The sequence below is a fragment of the Protopterus annectens genome, chromosome 13.part0, assembly GCF_019279795.1.
Source record: "Protopterus annectens isolate FY-2018-M chromosome 13.part0, PAN1.0, whole genome shotgun sequence".
NCBI lineage: Eukaryota > Metazoa > Chordata > Ceratodontiformes > Protopteridae > Protopterus > Protopterus annectens.
In genome coordinates this window covers 679,804,895-679,830,220 of record NC_056747.1, presented here as the reverse complement: position 1 = coordinate 679,830,220, position 25,326 = coordinate 679,804,895, and the positions used below count along the sequence as shown (strand labels likewise).

Below are 25,326 nucleotides of genomic sequence, written 5' to 3'. Positions count from 1 at the left end.
AACTGATTTTGCCTTTTCTTCCATTTTCTTCATAACCTGCTGGGCAGGTGTACCAAACAAACTTGTCTTGTCCATAGGAGCATCTAGCAACTTGGCTTTAACATGATCCGGTAAAGCTTGTTCCTTTAGCCATGCATGCCTTCTTATCACTGTGCCTGTCATGGCTGATCTAAATGAAGCCTCCAGTGCATCATAGCCACATTTTAAGGAATGGTTGCTAACCTGTTGTATGTTATTTACCATCTCTAATACATATTTCTTATCAAGAGATTCATCAGTGGTTAGTTTTTTAGTTAACTGATCAAGCATAAACTCTTGGTATTGTATCATGTGAAACTGACAGTTTAAAGCTCTAGCTGAGAGAGTAGCTGAAGTGTAGACCTTTTTACCCCATCTGTCTAATGACCTTGCTTCCCTTTCAGAAGGGATAGGGTTTTTAGCTGTGGTCGCGGCTACTGCCTTGGGACCCTGGGATATAGTTTCTGGGTCTGCAAGTGGGGCCTTGTAAAGGTGGTGATGAGTATCTGGCACCCTGTAAAATCTGTCTGGTTTGGCAGGGGCTGGGGGTAAAGAATCTGGAGCGGAGCAAACATCATTAAAAGCATCATCCACCACAGATAGAACAGGAGGTATAGCTAAGGGCCTGTGCTGTGGGAGGTGCAGAAAGGTTCCAAGTCTTTTTCTGGAGTCTGAAAAATCCTGTTGCTGCCATTGGAACTGTTCTCGCATGGCATGCAAGGTTTCCCCAAAGGAGAATTCTTCTGGTGGGGAAGCAGCAGGAATGGATTCTTCAGCATCAGAATCTTCAAAATTGGAGAAGGGAGCCTCTGGCTGGTCAGTTATGTCTGATTCATCAGCAGAATCATCAGAAGACACTGGCTCAGGGGCTCTGCCCTAGGTCTCTTCTCTGGGGCTGAGAGGCCCTGTCTGGGTGAGATTGAGATCCTCTAATTAAAGAAATTAAATCTTCTGCCAAAGAAAGCATTTGAGAACTAGAAGAGGGCCTGGATGTGGGGGGTTTAACAGGCACTGATTTAGTAGTCTTGGCTGCTTTAGCCCTGGCGAAGGCCTTAATGGACATGGCTGCTGGAGGCCTAGCAGCACCACGTGCTGGGGTAGAGACATCCAAGCGGATGGTGTCTGATAAGTCAACCACCGTAGTGGGTAAAATTTCTGAGCTCGATTCAAGAGTTGTAGCAGGGGCCTCAGTAGTAAGAATAGGTTCAGCTGTGCTTAGATCAGTTTTCTCGGGTTCGGCCGAAACAGAGACACTCGCGGTTTGCTTTACCGTGGTTTCGGCCGAAACCGCGGACCGCGAGTGTCGGTCTTTATCTTTGCGTTTTTTGGAAGATTGGGTAGTCGGAGGATCCGACGGCATAATGTACGCAAAATCAGTACCGAAAAACTGTTCTGCAAACTCCGACCGACGCCTAAGCGTTATCGTCAGTTGAAAGAGGCACAGGCCGAACAGGCTGCTACGTCGTGGGCTGGGCCTAAACAAGGCAGACAGTAAGAGTGGAAATCTTTATGAGGTATTTGTTTCCCACAGGTTAAACAATTGTTAACTTTTTCTGACATCGGCTGAGGCAAGAAAGAGTCCCCAACGGGGTACTTAGCTTTAGAAGTCTTCGAAGTAGTATTCGGTAGAAGTAATCTCTGGATCCGACCGACCGGCACTTGCGAACAGCTTCTGCTTCGGGCGCCACGCGGCAAGAAAGACTGAGGAAAATGGCGTCGGCTGATGCTTTTATACCCGAAGACCAACAGAGATGACGTCGGGTGGAGTGCGACATCAGCCGAAGCCGGACCCGGACTTTGGAATCCGGCCGACTGCAGGGCTGCCTGACGACAGGACAACCCACTTGTTATGACTGCAGATGCATCCATGAAGGACATCTACTCTTGTACCAACTCTTTTGCTCAACATTTTCTGGAATTCATAAATTCCAATGCCTTGGATCGACTTATCCACACCCCCACCAGAGGCAGCAATATTCTAGACCTGGTCATTACCAACATGGGCGACCAGTGTTCCACAACAGGTCAATTCCTCGGTCAGATCAGACCACAAGCTAATCACCCTAAACATCCACATCCCACCCCCCATTTAGGGAAACCACTGTAAAAAATGTCTCCAAAGCCAACTTCACGAAGACAGAAGTGACAAACTTCACGACACCCATGCAAACTGACAATAGAGGTATGACTGCCGAATCCTACACAAATGCACTTTATAAGCACTTACACGAGTGCATGGATCATGCTATCACTAACAGAACCAAGATGCTATCCTCCAAAAAAGGAAGCCAATCTGGTGGTCCCCCTGCCAAAAACTCTACAACAGAAGAAAAACTGTTGCAAAAGAGTAAAATCCCATGATTGGAGGAACTCCCTGATCAGCCTCAGTAAGAAGCAGAGATCCCTCAAAATCCTCCAAAGCTAGTTATGAAAACAAAATTGCCACTGATTCTCAAGACAACCACACAGCATTCTATAGCTGTCAAGAATCTCAATGGCAACACTCAGATCTGCTCTGAGTTACAGCACAATGGCACTAAATACAGAGAAACAACTGATATTGCCAACATCCTGGCCAACAGGTTCAGTGCTAACTTTACCCTCCTCACCCCCTAAAGGGCCCATCTCTATACTGGAAGAATGCAAAGTTTCTGTAATCACGGCTGCAAAGATAAAAACCACATTCTCCAAAGGCAAGAACACAGCATCCATGGGACCAGACAACATCCCAGGCTGCGTTCTACACAAACTACAGAATGAACTGGCACCCCACCCAAGCACCATGATCAATCATAGCCTCACCTCAGGCTTTGTGCCCAGTGAATGGCATACAGCAACGGTTATGGGAACTACCGCCCCATTAGCTTAACTAGCCTGGTCTGCAAGGCCATGGAAAGTACAATTGTGTACACTTACCATAAATGTAGACGTTAGAGTATATTCACTGTTGCTGTCATCACATTTGGGTTATCTGCCTGCAGGTAGCCCTCAGCCAGCCTGAATACCAGAGTCTTCGGATTTCTGCATCGGATGTGGTCGCCTCTTCCATGACGTCAGCTATAAACATGCAGCAGACACCATTACATCAATTTTTCTTGCCCCAGATGTCAGGTGGCCGTACAATAGGAAGCAGTTATATGGTATGGTACACCCCCAGCAAAAAGCAAATACACATGATATAATATACGCCAAACAAGAAGGAAAGGTAGAGCCAAGAGAATTCAGGGGGCTAGAGGGAGGATAACCACGACTGCAACAGTGAATACACTCGAACATTTAATTTATAAGTGTGCACAACTGTACTATGTTCTTCGTGCTTCACTGTTGCAGTCAACACATTTGGGTTGATTTCCAAAGCTAACGAAGGATGGAGATAAAGAGCATTAGGGCCAGCAATCAGGCCCCGTAAGACTGCTGTGGCAAATCCAGCTCTGGATTTAGAAAAGACAGGCAGGTTGTAATACTTAGTGAAAGTATGTACAGAGCTCCAGGTAGCAGCTTCCAGGATGTCCCTGGTAGGGAAGTACAGCTGTGTACACTTACCATAAATGTAGATGTTAGAGTGTATTCACTGTTACAGTCATTACATTTGGGTAATTTGCTGGCAGGTTGCCCTCAGTCAGCCTGAAAAACAGTCTTGGGTCCTGCGTCAGTTGCTGTCTCCTTCTTCCATGACGTCAGGTCGTATAAAACATGCAGCCGATGCCATTTTATTCAGTTTTTCTTGCCCCAAATGTCAGGTGCCCCCAAAATGGGGAGCAAAAAAAAAAAAAAAAAATTTATATATATATATATATATATATATATATATATATATATATATATATATATATATTAAACAGAAATATACATAAATGCACTTTTAGCAACATAAACTTTACCTTCATCTAAAAGCAAATACAACACAAAGGCTTTAGTGTATAGTGAAAGAAAAGGTATAGAAAAGGGGGATGGCGGGTGGGTAACCCGGACTGCAATACACTCTAACATCTACATCTATTAAGTGTACACAACTGTACTATGTTCATGTTTCACTGTTGCAGTCATTACATTTGGGTAGAATCCCAAAGCTATGGATGGGAGGATGGAACTAAACAGCATAAGGAACGGCTATAAGGCCCTGCAGAACTGCAGTGGCAAAGCCTGCCCTGGATTTGGAGAAGAGAGGCAAATGATAATGCTTTGTGAAGGTATGAACAGAGCTCCAAGTAGCAGCTTCTAGAATGTCTTTGGTTGGAACCCCACTGAGAAAAGCTGCTGAAGTAGAGGCAAGCCCTGGTGCAATGTGATCTGATCCCCTTGAGCTTGGGCACAGGTTTACCATGGTGCAAGTAGCAGAAAAGAATGCAGTGGTTTATCCACTTAAAAATAGTCTGCTTTGATATAGCCTTCCCCTCTGACCCTGCAACAAATGCTACCAGTAGTTGCTCAGAATTTTTTAGAGATTTGGTCCTGTTCAAGTAGAATCTTTGTTGTCTCTGTACGTACAATGAATGCAGAATCCGCTCCCCCTTGTTCTGCGGATTTCAGTAAAATGTTGGCAGGTTAATGGTCTGGTTAAGAGCCACACTGGATACCACCTTAGGCATAAAAGAAGGATTGGTCCCGAGGGACACCTGTCCGGGTAAAATGTAATAAAAGGCTCCACAGCCATGAGAGCCTAGTTCTGAAACCATTCTTGCTGAATTGACTGTCCAAGAGAAAAGCTGTTTTCCAAGATTTTATATCCGCAGTAGCTGCTGGTTCAAAAGGAGGCAGGGTGAGTGTTTTCCAGCACAAAACTGCGGTCCCATGCAGGAGTTGGTGATCTTCTGGGAAGACTTAAATTTTTGGCCCCTCTAAGATGCTGTTTAAGAAGAGGATGAGAAAATATGGGAGGCTCTGTGTTGTAATGAGCAGAGATGCCAGAGGCATGGATTTTTATTGAAGAAAAAGATAGGCCCTTGTCAAGCATCTCCATCAAATATTGTAAAATCTGAGGAATACTGGGCTTTGCTCAGTCTGTTCCTGGTGCTTGGTTCCAAGCACAGAATCTATTCCATTTATCAGCATAAGATTTTCTAGTACTAGGCCTCCTGGCTTCCAAAATGACATCCATCACAGATTTACTGAGAGGTGTTTGAATAATTAATTGATCAGCCATGCTGCAAAATTCAGAGTTTGGAGCGGAGTATGCAAAATTTGATTGTTCTGCTGAGACAGTAGATGAGGTATTTGAGGCAAGTATCATGGAGGAAGTAGAGACAAGTTCCTTAGAAGTGGGTACCAGTGCTGGCGAGGTCAGTCCGGAGCAACTAGGATAATTTTTGTTTTTTCCTGTCTGACTTTTAGTAAGACCTAGGAGAGTACAGGCAGAGGGGGAAAGGCATAGACTGGTAGGTTTTTCCAGCTGAAGGATAGGGCATCCACTTTCCATGCTTTTTTGTGATGAGTTCTTGTGCAGAATTTGTCCAACTGATAATTTTGGGGAGATGCAAATAGATCTATGTCTGGGCTCCCCCATTTCTGTGTTAACATGCTGAAGTTTTGTGGTTCCAGTTTCCATTCGTGCGGGTCCATAAGACTTCTGCTTAGGTCGTCTGCCAGAGTATTTTGTTTTCCTGGCAGGTATTGAGCTTGAAGATGTATTTGGTAAGTCAAGGCTGTGTTCCACAAGGCCATGTCTGCAAACGGGGTAGGAATGTGTACCCCCTGCTTGATGTACCACATAACTGTGGTGTTGTCAGTCTATCAGTAGACCTGGATGAAGTAAGTCCTTGAAGGCTGTCAGAGCATTCTGAACAGCTAGCATCTCTTTCTGGTTGATAAGCAGATGCATTTGGTTTGGGCTCCATTTGCCCTGAATGCATCTCCCAGCCAGGTAGGGCCTCCAAGCATAGTCTGATGAGTTATAAGTTAGGGTTTGGGTGGCAGGGGGTAGAGTGAATGACAGTCCCTTGTTTTGGGGACATCTCTGCCCACCAAAGAAACTCCTGTTGTAGGCAAGGAATGAGAGGAATCATTGTTTCCAGACTGTGACAATGTTGACTCAAACTTTTTGGGTACCACTGAAGTTTCCTAATATGCAGTCTCGCATATGGAATTAGTAGAATGCAGGATGCCATGAACCCCAAAGCCTGCAGAATTCGTCTTGCAGATAACTGGGTTTTTGTTGCCATTTGTTTGAAGTCAGTTGTCTGTCTGGCATAAGGTAAGCCATCTGGGCAGTTGTATTCAACCTTGCACCCAGGAATGTAATTTGAGAGGGTACCAGCTGTGATTTCTTTTCGTTTATGGTGTACCCTAGGCATGCTAGAAGCCTTTTTACAAATGCCAGATGTTGAAGAGTGTCCTTGTCCTCTGCTTGAATGAGACAATCTTCCAGATAAGTATAAATTTGAATGCTTCTTTGTCTGCAGAATGGAATTACTGGTGCCAGGCACTTTGTAAAAACATTTATTCATCCTCTACGTAAATTTACTATAACCAGTTACAGCTATGCTGATTGTAGGACTGCTAATGTTGCGTATTTTTGTCAAAAATGTTTTGCATATTATGTAGGAAAAACTAATAGGGTCCTGAAAGACAGGATCCTTGAGCATGTTAGAGATATAAATAATTGTAAAGAAACAAATGCACTGGCAAATCATGTTAGAAAAACTGATTCGTCTCATACTTTCAAGTTTTTTGTTATTCAACATGTCCTCTCAAATATATGGGAAGGTGACTTAGAAAATACTACTGAAAGCATAGAACAAAAATGGATTCTTAAGTTGAATGCTGAGAAATATCCTGGCTTGAATGGAAATGGTTCCTTAAAACCTTTTTTTTTTTTTTTTAAAGCCAGACCATTGAAGCATTAGAATTATTATACATATTTTTTTTAAGTATTTTAAATAAGTCTATTATACTTATAGTAATCTTTTAACTATTAGTATATTAATGGATATTTCTTTAGGTTTTTATGCATATTTACATATATTTGTTACACATTTATTAGCATTGGAACATGCGACTGTTGGACTTTCAGCTAACTTTATTGCATTTTCTATATAAGCTTTATTATGTTAAACTACTGTGTCTGACGAAGCAACTAGTGTAGTTGTGAAAGCGCTAACCATTTTTATTTTTTTCTATTTTTGGTTTGAACAAACATATGTTTGTGTATTAACTTGGTGCATTTTATTTTATTTTACTTTGTAAAGACCCTGGGCATAGTACATAAGCCAAAGGGCAGTGCAGACAATTGGTAATGCAAAAAACCTGCCTTGAAGCGGAGGTATCTTCTGCATGATTCCCTTATTGGGATATGCAGGTATGCCTCAAGTCTACAGTTACTAACCAAGCACTCCTACCTAGCATAGGCAGTAGCTGTTGTAAAGTCAGCATTTTGAATTTTGGAATGTCCAGGAACGTGTTCAAAATAGATAAGTCCAGAATTGGACGCCATGAATTGTCTTTTCTGGGTACCAGGAAAAGTCTTTAATAAAAACCTTGTCCTTTTTCCTTTTCTGGCAACGGTTGAATAGCCCCCATATCCATGAGGGACAACTTGTTTCTGGGCCTCTGCCCACTGGTTGTGTGGCACATCTGGCCATCTGTTTGGAATTGGTTAAGTATGGAAATGAAATCTGTACCCCTGGGATACTATACTTAATAACCACTTGTCCTGAGTAATTAACTGCCAATTTTGAGCATGAAGTGCTAGTTTTTCCCCCCAAGAGGGGCTGCCAAATGATAAGTGCTTGGTGATGGTAGAGGAAAGCCATTGAGACTGCTTAGTGTAGGGTTGTGCTTTTCCTCCAGATTTGGAGGTGGAGGCACCCCATTGCTTTGACCTGTAAGAACCCTGCAATTGGTATCTGGAGCCTTTTGAGCACCTGGATTTACCTTGAGTGGCTCTGTCGGACACAGGAAAGGACCAATTTTTAGTAGGTCAGTGTCTATTGAACCTGGGTGGCTGCACTTGCAAGAGATTTTACAGTTTGCATAGATTTAGCTTTGTCTTCCATTTTCTTTGAAATCTCTTCTGTCTTATTACCAAACAGAGTATCATGCTGCAAGGGGGCATCCAACAATTTAGCTTTAACATGATCAGGCAGATTTTGCTCCTTGAGCCAGGCATGCCTTCTAATCACAGATCCAGTAACGGTGGCCCTGCAAGAGGCCTCCAAGGAATCAAAACCACATTGCAAAGTATGCTTTCCAACCTGTTCTGCTGAATGCAATAAGTCCTGTAACTATTTTCCACACAATCAGATATCAACATAATTTTCTGTTTCAGTAAGCCCATAACATGCTGTTGATATTTAAGTATATGAAACTGGCAGTTTAAGGCCCTGATTGCCAAGGTTGCAGACATATATACCTTCTTTCCCCCATCTAGCCAGCGCCCTGGAATCTCTATCAGAGGGGGTAGGATTTTTGGCTGTAGAGGCCTTTACATCATTGGGACCCTAAGAAATAGTCTCAGGATCAGCAGCAGGATTTTTGAATAGAAATTTGTGGGAGTCAGGAACCCTGTAATATCTGCCTGGCTTACTAGGAGCCAGAGACAGGGAATCAGGAGCCATGCTTGATTCCGAAAACACAACAACAATGTCTAATACAGGAGGTATTGCCAAAGGCCTATGCTGAGGAAGAAGGAAATCCCAAGCCTCTTTTTTGATTCAGAGAAGTCCTGACTCTCCCAGTGAAAATGTTCCCTTAAAGTATGCAAAGTCTCTCCAAAAGAGAGATCTCAGGAGGAGATGCAGATGGGATTGATTCCTCTGCATCAGAATCCTCATAGGGTGGAAAAGAAAATTCCTGATCAGAAGAAATGGAAACCTGATCTGAAGATTCATAATCAGTGCCTTGTCTAGGCCTCTTAGCAGGGGGGGGTATGGAACCCCTGATCAAGGTAATTAAATCCTCAGCCATTTTAATCATTCTGTTTTTTAGGCATAGAGGCCTGAGCACGTAGTAGCTCATGCGTCAGATTTTTAGACAGATGTTTTTGAGGCTGGCGTCGGTTTAATATAAAAATGTTGAGGCCTGAAAACACCCTCAGAAGCCAGTGCCTGCTCAGCGGCTCCAGACCCATCCAAGGGAGAGACATCCGCGGGTTCAATACTCAGAGAATATTGCGGCATATACCAGACTCCGAATGGGTCTCTGTAGAGGCCTGCAACTCAAATGTAGCAGGTATCAGGGGCTGCGAAAGCACCTCACTGAGTACCGGCGATTGGCTTAGAAGCTTCATCGGTTTTGGACCTCAGCGGTCTCTTTCTTGCGTTTTTTTGTGAACTCCGGTAGTCGGATTGCTAACAGATGACATTTCAGGACAATTCAATCTTGATCCAAAATATTTAGAAGCAAAAATATACAGACGCTTAATAGTGTGTTGGTTAAATCTAGCACAAAACCGACATCAAGGCACATTATGATCTGGGCTTAGGCAAGGAATGCAGTACAAATGAAAATTCTTATGAGGTATTTGCTTCCCACAAGTAATGCAATTATTAACTTTTACTGACATCGGTAAGGAGCAAGAATAAGTTTCCCCAACGGGGTACTTCGCTTTACTTTGAAGACTTTGGTTCTGAAACTCAAATGCAAAAATTTCAGGAGTCGGCCAACCGGCACTTGTGAACTGCTTTGGGCACCGCGCAGCAAGAAAGACTGAATAAAATGGTGTCGGCTGAATGTTTTATACCCCTGATGACCTGACGTCACGGAAGAGGAGACAGCAACAGACACAGGACCTAAGACTTTGTTATTCAGACCGACTGAGGGCAACCTGCCAGCAGACTACCCAAATGTAATGACTGCAACAGTGAAACACGAAGAACATCTCCTCTGAGAAATGCCGTAGAGGTAGATGCAGCCCTGGTGGAATGAGATCACCTGTGGGGTAGGTTTTCCATGGTGCTTGTAGCAGAAATGAATGCAATGGGCTATCCATTTGGAAATGGTTTGCTTTGAAATGGCCTTCCCCTCTGCCCCTGCAGCAAAGCTAACTAGCAGCTGGTCAGATTTTCTGAGAAGCTTAGTCCTGTCCAAATAGAATCTAAGGTGTCTGTGCACGTCCAGAGAATGCAGTATCCTTTCTCCTTTATTTTGAGGATTAGGGAAAAAAGTAGGCACATGAATGGACTGGTTTAGGGCCACAGACACCACCTTGGGCATAAAGGATGGATTAGTCCTAAGGGAAACCCTGTCTGCATGGAAGATAATGAAGGGTTCCCACTGCCATGACGGCCTGCAGTTCAGACACTTCTTGAAGTGATGGCTAGAAGTAAGGCTGTTTTCCAAGTGAGGAATTTCAACTCTGTTGTAGCAACTGGTTCAAAAGGGGGAAGAGAGTTTTTCCAATACAAAGTTAAGGTCCCAGGCTGGAGTGGGAACTCTCCTGGGGAGAATTAAATTTTTGGCCCCTATAAGGAATTGTTTTAGCAGGGGATGAGAGAAGAGGGGTGGTTCGGTGTTATAATCTGCTGAAATGGCAGAGGCGTTAATCTTAATTGACTAGTAAGATAGGCTCTTGTTAAGCATTTCTGTTAAATCTAGAATATGAGGTAAGATGTGCACCGTTGTGCCCATCCGCTGAGCTTGGCTCCAGGAACACTATCTTTTCCACTTTTCTGAATAGGATTTTCTAATACTAGGTCTCCTTGCCTCAAGAATGACATCCAGCATCTGCTTATGGAGGGTTACTAGAGGTGAGCTCAGGGGATTAGCCAGGCTGCAAGGTTCAAGGTTTGAAGCGGAGGGTGCAGAATCTGGCCTGCCTGCTGGGACAGCAGGAAAGGGCTCTGAGGCAGGTGCCATGGTTATAGCACAGACTGCGCAAAAGGGGGTACACCAGTGCTGGCGTGGCCAGTCTGGTGCAATCAGTATTGCCCTTGGCTTGTCCTGTTTGATCTTTAGCAGAACCTTCGAGAGGAGAGGCAGAGGGGGAAAGGTATAAACAGAGGGGCTTTCCCAGGTAAAGAACAGGACATCCACTTTCCAAGCTTGACTGTGGGGAGTTCTGGTGCAGAATTTGTTCAATTGGTAGTTCTGAGGGGAGGCAGACAAGTCTACCTTTGGAGTCCCCGATTTGTTCCTCAACAGCTTGAATATTTTGTTCCAGTTTCCATTCGTGTGGGTCCATGAGATTTCTGCTGAAGTCGTCTGCCAGTGAATTTAGTTTGCCTGGCAGAATTGAGCTGGTAGGTGCACTTGGTAGCTCAAGGCTGTGTTCCATAGAGCCATGGCTAGTCTGCAGAGAGGGTAGGCGTGGGTTCCCCCATGCTTGTTTATGTACCACATAACTGTGGTGTCTGTATTTACCAATAGTTGTCCTGGAAAAATAAGGTATTTGAAAGCTGTCAGAGCATTCTGTATAGCTAACATTTCTTTTTGATTGCAGGTGCATCTGATTTGGTTTCCATTTGCCTGGAATGTACTGCCCTGCCATGTGAGCCACCCCCCATGCATAGTCTGAAGCATCTGTTATGGTTTGCGCGGCAGGGGGTAGAATGAAAGGGAGTCTCTTGTGGTAGCAGGCCTCTGCCCACCAAAGGAACTCTGCCCTTAAACAAGGAATGATAGGAATCACTGTTTCCAGGTCCTGAGAATGTTGACACCATAGACATTTTAGATACCACTGAAGTTTCCTCATATGCAGTCTTGCATATGGAATTAGCAGAATGCAAGAGGCCATGAACCCCAGTGTTTTCCTTGTAGATAGCTGGCTTTTTGTGGCCAATAGTTTGAAGTAGGTTGCCAAACCTGTTTCTCCAGAGTGAGGAATGCCATCTGGGAAGTTGCGTTCAAACTTGCTCCCAGGAATACAATCTGTTGGCAGGGTACTAGGTGTGATTTCTTCTCGTTGATAGTGTACCCCAGTGATGTTAGAAGTAACCTTACAAATGTCAGGTGTTGTAAATAGCAAGTCCGGACTTTCTGCCTGAATCAGGCAATCAGCCAAGTATAGGTAAATTTGAATATTTCTGCCTGCAAAACGCAATGGCTGGAACTAGACACTTTGTGAACACCCTGGGCGCAGTAGATAAGCCAAAGGGAAGTGCAGAGAACTAATAGTGCATGGAGCCCGCCCTGAAACACAGGTTTTCTCTGCAGGATTCCCTTACTGGGATGTGCAGGTAAGCTTCCTTTAAGTCTAGGGTTGCCAGGCATCCCTGGCTAGCACAGGAAGAAGCCGTTATTAAAGTTAGGATTTTGAATTTTGGAACCACCAGAAAGGTGTTGAGAATAGACAGGTGCAGGATAGGACGCCAGGAGTTTTCTTTTCTGGGTACCAGGAACAGTCTAATAAAAACCTTGTCCCCTTTTTTTCTGCTGGGACAGGTTTAATAGTCCTGATACTGTGGAGAGAGAGTACTTGTTTTTGGGCCTCTGCCCACTGATTTTTAGGGGAGGTCTGGCCAACCACTTAGGGTTGGTAGAGTGTGGAAGTGGAATCTGTATCCTAGGGAAACAGTTTAAAAGCCATTTGTCCTGGGTAATGAATTCCCAGTTTTTTGCATGCAGGGTGAGCTTTCCTCCTAAGGAAGCAAGTAGTTGAGCAGGGCTTGGAAGGTTTAAGGTGCAGTCATTGTGCCATTTTTCCGTAGGGGGGTCGCTTACTACTCCCTGCTTTGGAAGTGGGAGCCCTCCACTGCTTAGATCTGTGCGTAGCCCGAGGCTAAAGTCTTGGTGGTCTGCCGTGCCTGGGTTTGGACTGAAGGTCTAGAACGGACTGGAAAAGACCAGTTCTTTGAAGGCCAATGCCTACTGAATCTGGGAGGCTGTACTTTAAGAAATCTTTAACAGTTTGCATAGATTTAGCTTTTTCCTCCAACCTTTTGAGGACTTCTGCTTTGTTGTCAAAAAGGTGGTCTAGGTATAAGGGTGCATCCAGTAATTTAGCTTTAACATGATCTGGCAAGTTTTGTTCCTTAAGCCAAGCATGCCTTCTAAGTACAGACCCAGTGACAGCAGCCCTGCAAGATGCTTCTGAAGCATCAAAACCACACTGCAAAGTATGTTTACCAACTTGTTCAGCAGAATGCATTAAATCTTGTAACTGTGTTCAGCACAGTCTGGAATAGTCCCATAATATGCGGTCGATACTTTTAACATATGAAACTGGCAATTTAAAGCCCTAATGGTCAAAGTAGCAGAAGTGTATTCCTTCTTTCCCCATCTGTCTTAGGCTCTAGAGTCCCTATCAGAAGGGGTAGGATTTTTGGCAGCAGTAGCCTTAATGCCTTTTGGTCCTTGGGAAATGGTCTTTGGATCCACAGTAGGATTCTTGAAGAGGAACTTGAATGTCAGGTACTCTGTAGTACCTGTCAGTTTTCCTGGGAGCTGGAGGCAAAGTGTCTGGGGAAAGGCTAGATTCCAAGAAATCATCATCTACAATAGCCAGAACAGGAGGGATAGCTAGAGGCCTGTGTTGAGGCAGGAGTAAAAATTCCCTAAGTCGCTTTTTGGACTCAGAATAGTCCTGGCTTTCCCAGCAGAAATGCTCCATAAGGGTATGCAAGGTTTCCCCAAAAGAAAAATCTTCTGGAGCAGCAGCAGAGGGAATGGAATCCTCTGCATCAGAAACATCATAAGTAGATAAGGGCAAATTCTGGTAATCAGAAGGAAAAGAGATATCAGATTCCTGATCAGAAGAATAAGAAAGAAATTCAGTTCTAGGTCTCTTAGGGGAATGCTGGCTCCTCCAAATTAAGGTAATAAGGACTTCAGCCATTCTAAGCATTTGTTTTTCAGGCATATGGGCCTGAGTATGCAGTTTGGTCATCAGTTTTCTAGGCGTAGTGCAAGCTTTAGGCCTGAGGAATTCAGTATTTCTAGCCTGAAATGAAGTCGTCTGTTTAATATGAAAGTCTGTAGGCCTGAATACACACTCAGAGGCTGGCGCCCGCACAGCGGCAACGGACCCATCCAAGGTAGAGACATCCACAGGTTCCATAGTCGAAGCATCTCGCGGCATACCGGACTCCGAATGGATCTCAGTAGAGGCCTGCGAATCTGTAGTAGCAGGTATCAGGGGCGGCGAAAGCGCCTCACTGAGTACCGGCGGACTGGCGACTAGCTTAAAAGAAGCGTCGTCAGCAGTTTTGGACCTATGTGGTCTGTCTTTATCCTTGCATTTTTTCGGACGATCGGTAGTCGGATGGCTTAACGAAGCCATTTCGGAGTACGGAGATAGGGAACGAAAGAATTTAGTTACAAAAATAGCCCAACGACGAATAATTTGGGGGTTGAACAAGGCACAAAACTGACAGCGAGGGACGACGTGGTCTGAGCCTAAACAGGTGACGTAATAATGAAAATGCTCTATGAGGTATTTGCTTTCCACACGCAAGAGAATTAATTTTTTCTGACATTGGTTAGAGCAAGAAAAAAAGGATCCTCAACGGGGTACTTATCTTTTTGAAAACTTCAGGTCTGAAACTCAAACAAAAATTTCAGGAGTCTGCCGACACTTGCGAACTGCTTCTGATTCAGGTACCACACGGCAAGAAAGACTGATGTAATGGTGTCGTCTGCAAGTTTTATACCCCTGACGAATTGTCGTCATGGAAGAGACGACAGCATCAGACGCAGAAATTTGAAGACTCTGGTATTCAGGCCGGCTGAGGGCTACCTGCAGGCAGATAACCCAAATGTGATGACTGCAACAGTGAAACAAGAACATCGTATCATCATGGAACTTATAAACAGACAATGGTAATCTCCAAACTCTGGATCCCACCCAGTTCGGGTTTGTAAAAGGCAGACCATGGCTCCTAAACCTGACCGACTTCTTTGAAGCAGTCACCAAAGCCGTAGACGAGGGTAAGGTGGTTTACACAGCCCATCTAGATCTTACCAAGGCTTTTGACACCATCCCCCACTCTGGAATTATAGATAAACTCACTAAACTAGGTATAAAACTGTATGTCACAAGATGGGTTGCCAACTGGCTCAATGACAGAACCCACACTGTGAAAGTAGCAGACTCCAAATCAGACTTCAGACCAGTGACAAGTGGAGTACCACAGGGTTCAGTCCTGGGTACTCTCCTGTTTGGTATCTACTTTTCTGAAACTAAGACAGAAGGTCTTTGGCTAATGAAGTTTGCAAAGGACTGCAAACTAGGAGCCACAATCAAAACTCCTAACGATATGGACATCCTACAAAAGGACCTCACTGAGACAGATGGCCTGGTGTCAAAGCCATTGCCCTCAAGCTCAATGCCAAAAAGTGCATGGTCATCCCCTTTAGAAAAAACTTTGTATCCATGAGCTACCACATAGGTGGTAGTCATCTACTTAACACCGAAAGTGTGATGAGCCCTTGGGACATAGGTGGACAGTAATCTCTCCTTTGATAATCACACTGTCGCAGTAGTCAGGAAATCCTTCTACTTGGCACACCTCATCACAAAAGGTTTCTCATCAAGGAAAAAGGTCATTGTTCCCCTCTACTCGTCACTCATTAGACCCATTAGAGTACAATGCCCCTTTTGGTATGTACCTCACAAGACATCAACTGGAAAGGCTGCAGAAATACCTCAAAAAGAGGATTACCAGCCTCAAACAGATGCCCCACACAGTCTCAAAAAACTCCAGCTTAACTCAGTCGCATATCGCCTACTCAGAGGCGATCTCTGCCTAACATACAAAGCTATGTCAAACTCAGAGCTGTTGGACATGCTCCACTTAAAGAAATCCCAATCCCTCCAAGCTACACGCTCTAGGGACCTAAATGTTGTCACCACAATAAACAGAACATGCTGGAGGGATAGATTCCTGTCCCAGAGACTTCCCATACTCTGGAACAAACTACTTATTATCTGCATCAAACAAAGCTCATTAGCACTCCCAAGAAAAATCTTGATTGGATGGGAAATAGGAAATTTACCATGGGGGGTCACCTCTGTAGCTCTGCTCGACAGGGGCACAGGAAAATTTTCTTGGGTGGCGAAAGCCAGGGTACCTTTTTGGCTAGGCTTATATAGGCCCTAGGGCAATAGCCTAGTACCCAAGTATGAACCTATCAAGATGTACCTTGACAGGGGAGAAACTAAAATTACATGGAGGCGGCAGCTTCCAAGGAATTTTGAAATGACCCTACCCCCACCCCCAGGAACGGTTTCACATCATAGCATGAGCAGACTGGACAGTCCATATGGAGATTTATTTCAGTGGCAGAAAGTTGTACCTTAGAGCCATAGGGTAAAACATCTTGGAATGGTTCTGTTGAGTACTGCAAAACCTCTGGTTCTGTAGCCCCTACTGGAAAAACTCTTGCAGTTACATAAGGTGATTACTTTCACCTTAGACATGTAATTTACATTGTTCGGTACCTAGCCTACTATACATAAGCAACCAGTCTTTAAACTGTATCAGGACAAGAACATCCAAGCTGCTAACCTGAGACTCTCCTGATCGACACTCAAGGGATAAGGGTATTTTCAAAGTGATCCCCAAACTTCTTTACAACTTCACTTAAAATGCTCCATTCAGATTAAGCATTTTTACAAAGGAAACATTTTTGTGTGTGGAGCATAAGATTTTCTCATCTGTACCACGGACCAAGGGTGAGAAGATCTGTTTGAAGTGCCAGAACTTCCAGTCACCAAAAATGAGAGACCGAACAGTCTCCTATTTGCTAGAGAAAACTGCTCCAAGCGTGAAATGTTTTTGCGCTTGAAGGTAAAGTCTATGCCATACAGTGACACATTCCTTTGTGAATTTTCTACAGCCAAAGATTCCAGAGGCTGTGGTAGATGTCATTAGGGAAAGCATCAACATCTTGGACGCTAGATCTCAAAAAGTGCACAAAGGCTCTTTCTCACAAGAAACGGTCTATCCACAACACCTGGTTAATCAGCAGACTCTGAAGCTCTCACAAACCATTGGAAGCTTTGGTTGGAGGACCCCTTCTGGTGGGGGACCAGCCAAAAACAGTGAACAGAACAAAGCAGGCAGCAAGAAACCTGCATCTGGTCTGGTGGTATCTAAAGCTTACTTCAGGTGAGTGCCTGTCTACACATGCTGGACAATCGCACCATCATAGCATGTCAACATAGGCAAGGGATGCAGTTAGGCAAGGAGACTGGTTTGGACAAAGACACCCCACAGAACCAGATATCCTTAGACCAGTGGGGTCATGAATGCCTGCTAGGTTCCTTTTTTTCTAGTGTTTATGGCTTCTCCAATTTTCAAATTACTGGCAAAGACCTTCTGTCTTTCAGCCATTTTGTTTGTAACCACCTGTATTTTCTTAACCAGTACAACAGACCTTGCTTTCACCATTAAACTGAAAATCAATCAGTGCTTTTCCCTTCAAAACTGGTGGCACTTTCCTGCAAATACCTCTCTCTCAAAAGAAAGCAACTTTCTTCCCTTACTTGATGAGCTAAATAAATCCCAAATATGATTCCCAACTGCTGTATCTCATCAACAGGAAAACTGGCCAATGAACACTCGAAAAGTAGGTTATTTTCTGACAAAAACACTTGGATAATGAATAACCTCAACAGGGTAGCAACACTCAATTTAAAACCCCATAAAAGAGGGGACTAGAGTTTAAAATTGGACAATAACCCCCATAATAGGTCCCTGGCTAAATTTTAGGAGAGTCATCCACTGATGTAAAAAGTATAGTAGAGGTTGTTTTTGGTTGTTCATAGGTTCATAGATTAGTACTAGGCTAACTGCCCTTGTGGGGCATTTTAAGCCTAGCCAATTACCCCATGTGAGAATCAAACCCTGTACCTTGCATCTGTAAGGTAAACACCTTAACCATATGCCAGCCCCCGACCCTCTTTTGGAACAGAACAGATCTGGAAATGAAAAGGATGCTAGCTGAACTGTAAAGCAAGTCACGTGGTTTGATTAGGCATAACATCTACACAGACGAAAAGGATCTGAAAAATGAAAAATGCGAAACAGGTGATCTAAACTAAAGACAGCTTTTTAGAGAACAAAATATTAAGAGGACCCTATCCCGAGTATCTGAAAAAGCAACCTTTGCAAAAGCATTACCCAAATGTTTAATTCCATTCTTGTAATGACTTAATTTTTTTAAACTCTAGATATATTTATTGCATCTTAGTTTTATACAGCAGAGTGAACAGCCTCTGTTTAACCTGTACATTGAAAATTGTAAGCTTTCAATCTACCACGTAGATGCAACCATTACACACTGGAATGTGAAGGATCAGAAAGGACCCCAACCACTGATCTACTCATTTCTATACAAATGAGTTGCATTTCAAACCATCAATCTGGAAAATGCATCTAAACCCACCACATCCTGACTCCTCCCATCCAATACACAAGGGGAAATCTACTGCAAGATCATTACATTGTTAAAGATGCTCATGCATCACAGAATAGTCTTCTTAAAACTAAAGAGACATGGTATTCCTCCTGAAGGGAGGGTTAATGCAAGACTCAGACTCACCATGGAGATTACTTCTTTTGTCTATCCAGTTTTAAGAATGCTAGCTGACCAGGCACATCACAGAATTTGAAGTGCAGTTTGGATAACATTTCTCTACCAGAAGTGGGTTATTAGGACCTAGCTATGTTGTAGGGGAACTGCTTTCTCAGCTACAGGATTTTTATAACCGTATTTACACACATCTGCAGTCTGTAAAATCTGACGTTCTTGCATACTAGCAGCTTCGAGATGGGCTGCTGGGAAGGCACATTTCAACGGTATTTTAAGACTGGAAGAAAAACCATCTTTCTAGCATCTTCTATGACAAGGAGGATGTGTGTTTTGTACAATTTGGAAATCTTTAACTGGCATTTAAAACATTACCACCTCATTAGATTCTGTCTCTGTGAAGGACACATCTTCTAGATGGGACACAGAGGCTAGAGTATCATCTGTGTCACAGTATTTGTAAGACAAAGAGAATAAATTATCTAACTTGGAACTGAGTCAGGTGAGGGGGATGCTTTTTCATTGGAGTAGTCATGGCCAAACTAGAGGGTTGGGGGGTCTAAGGACTGATTTTATTCCATACAGTATCACACTCCATGTCCTGCAGTCAAACTTGGGCAGAGAGAGGGAAAGGCATTGCTGGATGAGTACTTGTCCCAGGGACATTAGCCCAAACGTTATAGGTGGCAAGGTCTTCCTCCCATCGAATGCAAGCCCTCTGCTCCTGTGCAATAATCAGAGCCCATTTTTTCCATGCCAGAGAGGCTATTTGAAATTAGCCTGTCTAAAGATAGAGAAGGCAAAACAGTTGGACAGAGAATTGGTGTGGGCACCTGGACAGTGTCATTTGGCTTAGAGACCTCACTTCCATCCAAAGAGGACTGATTTGCAGCAAGAAACTAGCCCCTGCTGTCTGGCTCCAAAAGGAACATGACAGCTAGGAATAAGTTATGGAAAACAGTAATGGAATAAAATGAAAGAACCTCAAAAGGCCAGACTTCCTACGGTCTCAAAAGGACTGACCGAGTCACCAAGACAACATACACTGCCAGCTACCTCTTCAGCTACATTTTTCCCAGTATTTCCATTTTCCTAAATTGCCTTTATTTTTCTTTTTTTTAAACTTAAGGCTGACAACAAATCCTATACAGTGAGGGAGTAACATCCACTTAACAGAAGCCATGGGCCTCCCCAAAACAACATTTAAGACGTAGTTCTTAGTTCATCTTCTGCTGGCTCAATAATTTTAATTTTTTTCTGAATATGTCATGGCCCTCAAAACTAGTAACAAGCCAGCAATTCTAAAATATAACATTGCTCACAAATTGATGAGCAGTCAAGCCATGAAAGAGTAAGAAAATTATTTCCAAACTGGGTGTTTACACTTCTGTGGAAGATGCCTGGATAGGACAGATTTTCAATGAACTGCTTCTTGCAGGAAAACAGCATTGGTGGGGTCTACTGCACCTTGAAACTGTACAACAGGCCAAAATCCTTGGAAAGGAAAAATTTCAGATGCCATGGAGACATCCGAAGCTTGATCACTTCCTATGGATAAGGATTCTACTGCAACAGTAGACCCTGCAAAACTCTGGCTGCAAATATACTCCTGCATACGTTTATGAAACGGGTGGAAGAGAGGGCTCAAAATTCTTAAGGTGTATCTTTGGCAACAAAGAGAATTCATGAAGAGCAGGCATGAGGTAGTGCTTCCTTACAAGAATGACCATGTATGCAGGCAGCAGAAAGGACTTAAAACATGCGACAGACAAGTGAACAGAAGGTGGACATCCTGACTAGAGAAACAAGGGTAAGGTGGTCCACACAGCCTATCTAGACCTTGCCAAGGCCTTTGACACCATCCCCCACTCTGGAATCATAGACAAACTTACTAAGCTGGGCATTAATTCCTACATCACCCAATGGGTTGCTAACTGGCTTACTGATAGAACCCACACTGTAAAAGTAGCCGACTCCAAATCCAGCTCCAGACAAGTGGAGTACCTCAGGGTTCAGTCCTGGGACCGCTCTTGTTTGGCATCTACTTCTCTGAAGTACAGGCCAACACTAAGGGACTCTGGATAACAAAGTTTGCAGATGACTGCAAACTAGGAGCCATTACTGAATCCCCAAATGATGTGGATACTCTACAAAAGGGCCTTACAGAAACAGATGCTTGGTGCCAGAGCCATGGGCTCAAGCTCAATGCCAAGAAATGAGAAGTTATGTACCTACCATAACGTTCCATGTTAGTTGTCTTCTTCTCGCCTTCTTTCTTGCTGGATGGGTTCGGAGCAGAGGGTTGGCTCCGAACCCATCCAGCAAGAATGAAGGCGAGATTGACAACTTAACATTGTATAGTTATCCCCTTTGGGAAAAAACATGTATCCGTGAATTACCATAGAGGTGGCAGTACACTAAACACCGAAAGTTTGATAAGAGACTTAGGGACACAGGTGGACAGTGGCCTCACCTTCGATAACCACATCACCACAACAGTCAGGAAATCCTTCTATGTGGCACACATCACTAAGGGCTTTTCATCCAGAAAAAAGGAGGTCATTGTCCCACTGTACTCATCCCTCATTAGACCAGTTATAGAATACAATGCCCCGTTTGGTATGTACCTCTCAAGACATCTGCAACAACTGGAAAGGCCACAGAAATACCTCACTAAAAGAATCACAGGCCTAAAGCAGATGCCCTACGCTGACCGCCTTAAAACTCCAGCTATACTCTGTCGCATATCGTCTACTCAGAAGCGATCTTTGCTTAACATACAAGGCCATGTCAAACCCAGAGCTGTTGGACATGCTACACTTAAAGAAATCCCAATCCCTCAGAGCCACACACTCCAGGGATCTAAACCTTGTCAGCACAAACAAAACATGCTGGAGGGATAGGTTCCTGACCCAGAGACTCCCCAGACTCTGGAACAGATTGCCCATACATGTCAAGAAGAGTGCCTCTTTGGTCCTCTTCAAAAGGAACCTTGACGATTGGATGGGAGAAAGGAAATTCACCCCAGGGATCACGTCAGTCGCCCTGCTAGAAAGGGGTCCAGGGAAGTAAATAGTGTGGGAAGAAATAGCCAGGGAATTGTTATGGCTAGGCTTGTATAGGCCCTAGGGCTGATAGCCTAGTACCACAACCTATGAACCTATAAACACTGGAATATGAGGGACAGCCAAGCTAAGGGCCTTAAATGTGGACCTCTGTTCCTTTAGGCTTTGTTTTTCCACTCTTGTGCCAAAAGCGTTGTTAATTCAGCAGTAATTCTCCTTGTTCTGTCCAAACTCCATTTAGGCTAGGTAACATACAGCTAGGAAACATTAAGATTCAACCTGCATCAGGTGAGCAACGCTAACACACTTGCTACAGTCCTTGAAGTTCTGTTCGACCCAGAAGCATTAAAATAAATTCGAGTGCCTCTCCCGTTCCTATTCAATGAATAAAGAAAAGCACATTAAAGACTTGGGCCTAATCTCCATTCTCACTGATGAATGCTAGATTTTTGAAGTGAGAAGAAAACTGATTGTACCAGCAGTAACATCAACTTAGGCAGTGTTCATGGTATGGATCATTTTTGTCTTTGAACTCAAGAGTCTACTGAACGGTTACAAAGCAGATATAAATACTAAACATTCCACTGCTCCATTTCTCTCCAGAGAACCTTTTTCAAAGTACGAGTAAAATCCACTATTTGCATGGACAGCTTCAGACTAAAGCCACTGACATTTACAGATGTGACTCGGTGCTGAAAATGATTTGCAGTAGTATTTCAGTCAAACAGTTGCAAAGCCTTTCCTACACTCAGCCCTGCAATAAGCGGATCTCCATCTGTAAGTCTAACTGATCAGGTGGACATTGCTAACACAGAAGGGGATACACGTTCAGTTCAAATTTTACCCCCCCCCCCTTAATCAAACCCTCTTCATAACCACCACCACAACCTCGATGGGTCAAACATACTAGGCTGTCCCTTGTTAGATTTAAATAGTGCATCAGTGTCCCCACAGAGATCTACTCAATCTTGGCCTCCCCTCTGGGTATGTGCCTAAGGTCTGGAGGTAGTTAATGCAGTACCTCCTCTACATGGGCAGCTTTACCATCAAACACAACAGACCATACACTGGAGTAGCCATTCCAGCATAATTTGTAAAACAGTGGGAATGCATCATTACAGAGTTCATAGGATCAGCAGTTTTCAAGTCCTTGAGTGCACCAAAATTCTCTGAAAAAGTCAATGTAGCACTATATGACAGACACACACTGCTTACCCCAGTTTAACAGACCTTTGACACTGAGCCACTATTAAGAAAATGACTCGCATGTTAACATCTGCATAACTTGCCAGACAGCAAACAGCCTTAAAAACAGAACCACTGCCAGTCAGGGCTAACATTCTTCAAAAAAGGCAGGTCACCACTGGTATCTGATATTGTTTTGGGATCACTGCTCCTCAGCATATACTTTCTTGATGTCCAAGCCAACATCAAGTGTCACTGGCTAAGTGCAATGAATACAAACGTGAAAATCAACTCACCAGATGGCATCCACATCCCCATAAAGGGCCTAACCCACACAAATGCATGGTACCAGGGCCACGATCTTAAGCTCAGTGTAAAGTGATCCAGGACTGTTGTCTTTAAAAAGAAAAGCCCTGCATCCACCTCCTACAGGACATTCCCTCAAAAGTGGAGATGTCCTTACACATTTGGGTCTGTTCATGGACGACACACTCAAAATTTACTTAGCACTCATTAAGAAATGTCAACCTACCCAATTACTACAGGTATAACTTCCATATCCAAGGAAGTTCGGCTCCTCTCTACTCCTCACTTATCAGGCTCAAAATATAATGCCTCTGAGAAACATCCATTCAGGCATATTACCCAACTATAAAAAATATAACATCTTCCCAAAGAAAATTTCAGGTGTGCCCTCTAAGCTATAAACAGAGCCTAAAAGCCTTACCAACTCTACTCAAGTCTCTTACAGGCTTCTACCTAATAAGACACCGTTTAGATTACAAGGTTGCAAGAATCCTGCCCTACTCAATCTTTTACACGTTCATAAAACAGGTAGCATCACCAATACCTGCTTCTTTCACCTAAATATGCACTGTACTATTAACCGAACTTACTGATGGAATAGATAAACTTTCCTAAAGAATTCACTAACGAATAAACTCTCTCCATATTAAAATTGCTCCCTTGCTTAAAGCCAATTCCTGGTTTAGCTCATTAGACCCTTGTAAGATATAAAGTGTGGTGGAAGTGATTTCCTTTCTAGTTGCTGTCTTGGACTTTCTTTTCACTTTTAGAAAAGTATCACTCCTCCCTTTTTGCAACAGTCAAAAGGAGCAATTCATACAGCTAACAGAATTTTACTGTACTGCTTCAACACATGCTAGAAACAAATCAATTTTTTTTTTAATTTTAAAGAAACCATAGTCGGAAAACTTTACAGTGAACACCTTTCATGGTCCATCTATGAACTAGGTGGACATGCACACATTCTCACCAAAACATGCCAGAGGGAATGCTACACAAGATACTAAACATCAAACCTACATTGTACGTCTCCAGTTTCACTCTGATTCTGAAAGTGTATGAGCGAAAGTTGGCATTCTGAAACACCTCCTCAAAGGCCTGCTCATTCTGGAAGGAGAGAGAAAAATGGAAGAGCAATGAGCTAAACATTAAACACCAGTCAAAATGACAACTATGGCTTGCAGCATTATTCTCTGGAAGTACATTTATCTTCATTTTAAAAGGACTAGCATGCAAAACCACAATGCAACAGTGTTGTGTGTTGTACATAAAGTATTTGCATTTTTTTTAAACTCCATAGCACGTATCTGCATTTTTTAAACTCCACAGCACTTCTCTTTTCAGACCATACCACCATTCCCCAAAACAATCTCAGTGTAACCAGGGCTAAGGCTGCATCTTTTTAAACAGTGATGACTGATGCAAGCCAGTCACTTTCTGTACTCCCTAAAATAATCACTGTGGTCACTCAAAATGCTCTTTAGGGGATTTAGTTTATGACATTGCTAAAATGACAGTCAATGTCTTGGGTTGCTACACTAACTGTATGACCAAGTCATCAATGGGGGCGCAAATGTCAGTAACAAAGGTTCATTGGTTGGTACTAGGCTATCGGCCTTAAGGCCTATATAAGCCCAGCCATAACAATTCCCTGGAAATTTTTTTCCCCACAATATTTACTTCTCTGGGCCCCTGTCTAGCAGGGTGACTGACATTATCCCCGGGGTGAATTGTGAATTTCCATCTCCCATCCAATCATCAAGGTTCCTTTTGAAGAGGGCCAATGAGGTGCTCTGCTTGACATGTATGGGCAGTCTATTCCAGAGTATGGGGAGTCTCTGGGTCAGGAACCTATCCCTCCAGCATGTTTTGTTCAATGTGATAAGGTTTAGATCCCTGGAGCGTGTGGCTCTGAGGGATTGGAATTTCTTTAAGTGGAGCATGTCCAACAGCTCAGGGTTTGACATGGCCTTGTATGTTAAGCAGAAATCGCCTCAGAGTAGACGATATGCCACAGAGTATAGCTGGCGTTTTTTTTAGATGGTCAGCATATGGCATCTGCTTTAGGCCTGTGATTCTTTTAGTGAGGTATTTCTGTGGCCTTTCCAGCTGTTGTAGATGTCTTGTGAGGTACATACCAAATGGGGCATTATACTCTACAATGGGTCTAATGAGGGATGAGTACAGTGGGACAATGACCTCATATTTTCTGGATGAAAAGCCCTTCGTGATGAGGTGTGCCACGTAGAAGGATTTCCTGACTGTTGTGGCGATGTGGTTATCGAAAGCGAGACCACTGTCCACTTGCCCCCAAGTGTCTCATCACACTTTCGATGTTTAGTGTCCT

The 25,326-nt window shown here is 43.5% G+C and overlaps 1 protein-coding gene across 1 annotated transcript in view; it reads right to left on the bottom strand.

Annotated features, from left to right (window-relative positions):
* Positions 1-25,326, bottom strand: part of RPA1 (replication protein A1) — a 1,048,235-nt gene that overhangs the window by 36,086 nt on the left and 986,823 nt on the right. Inside the window, exon 16 of the mRNA XM_044054876.1 lies at positions 24,000-24,086. Within this exon, the coding sequence (XP_043910811.1) occupies positions 24,000-24,086 (87 nt within the window). The remainder of the gene's footprint in view (positions 1-23,999; positions 24,087-25,326) is intronic.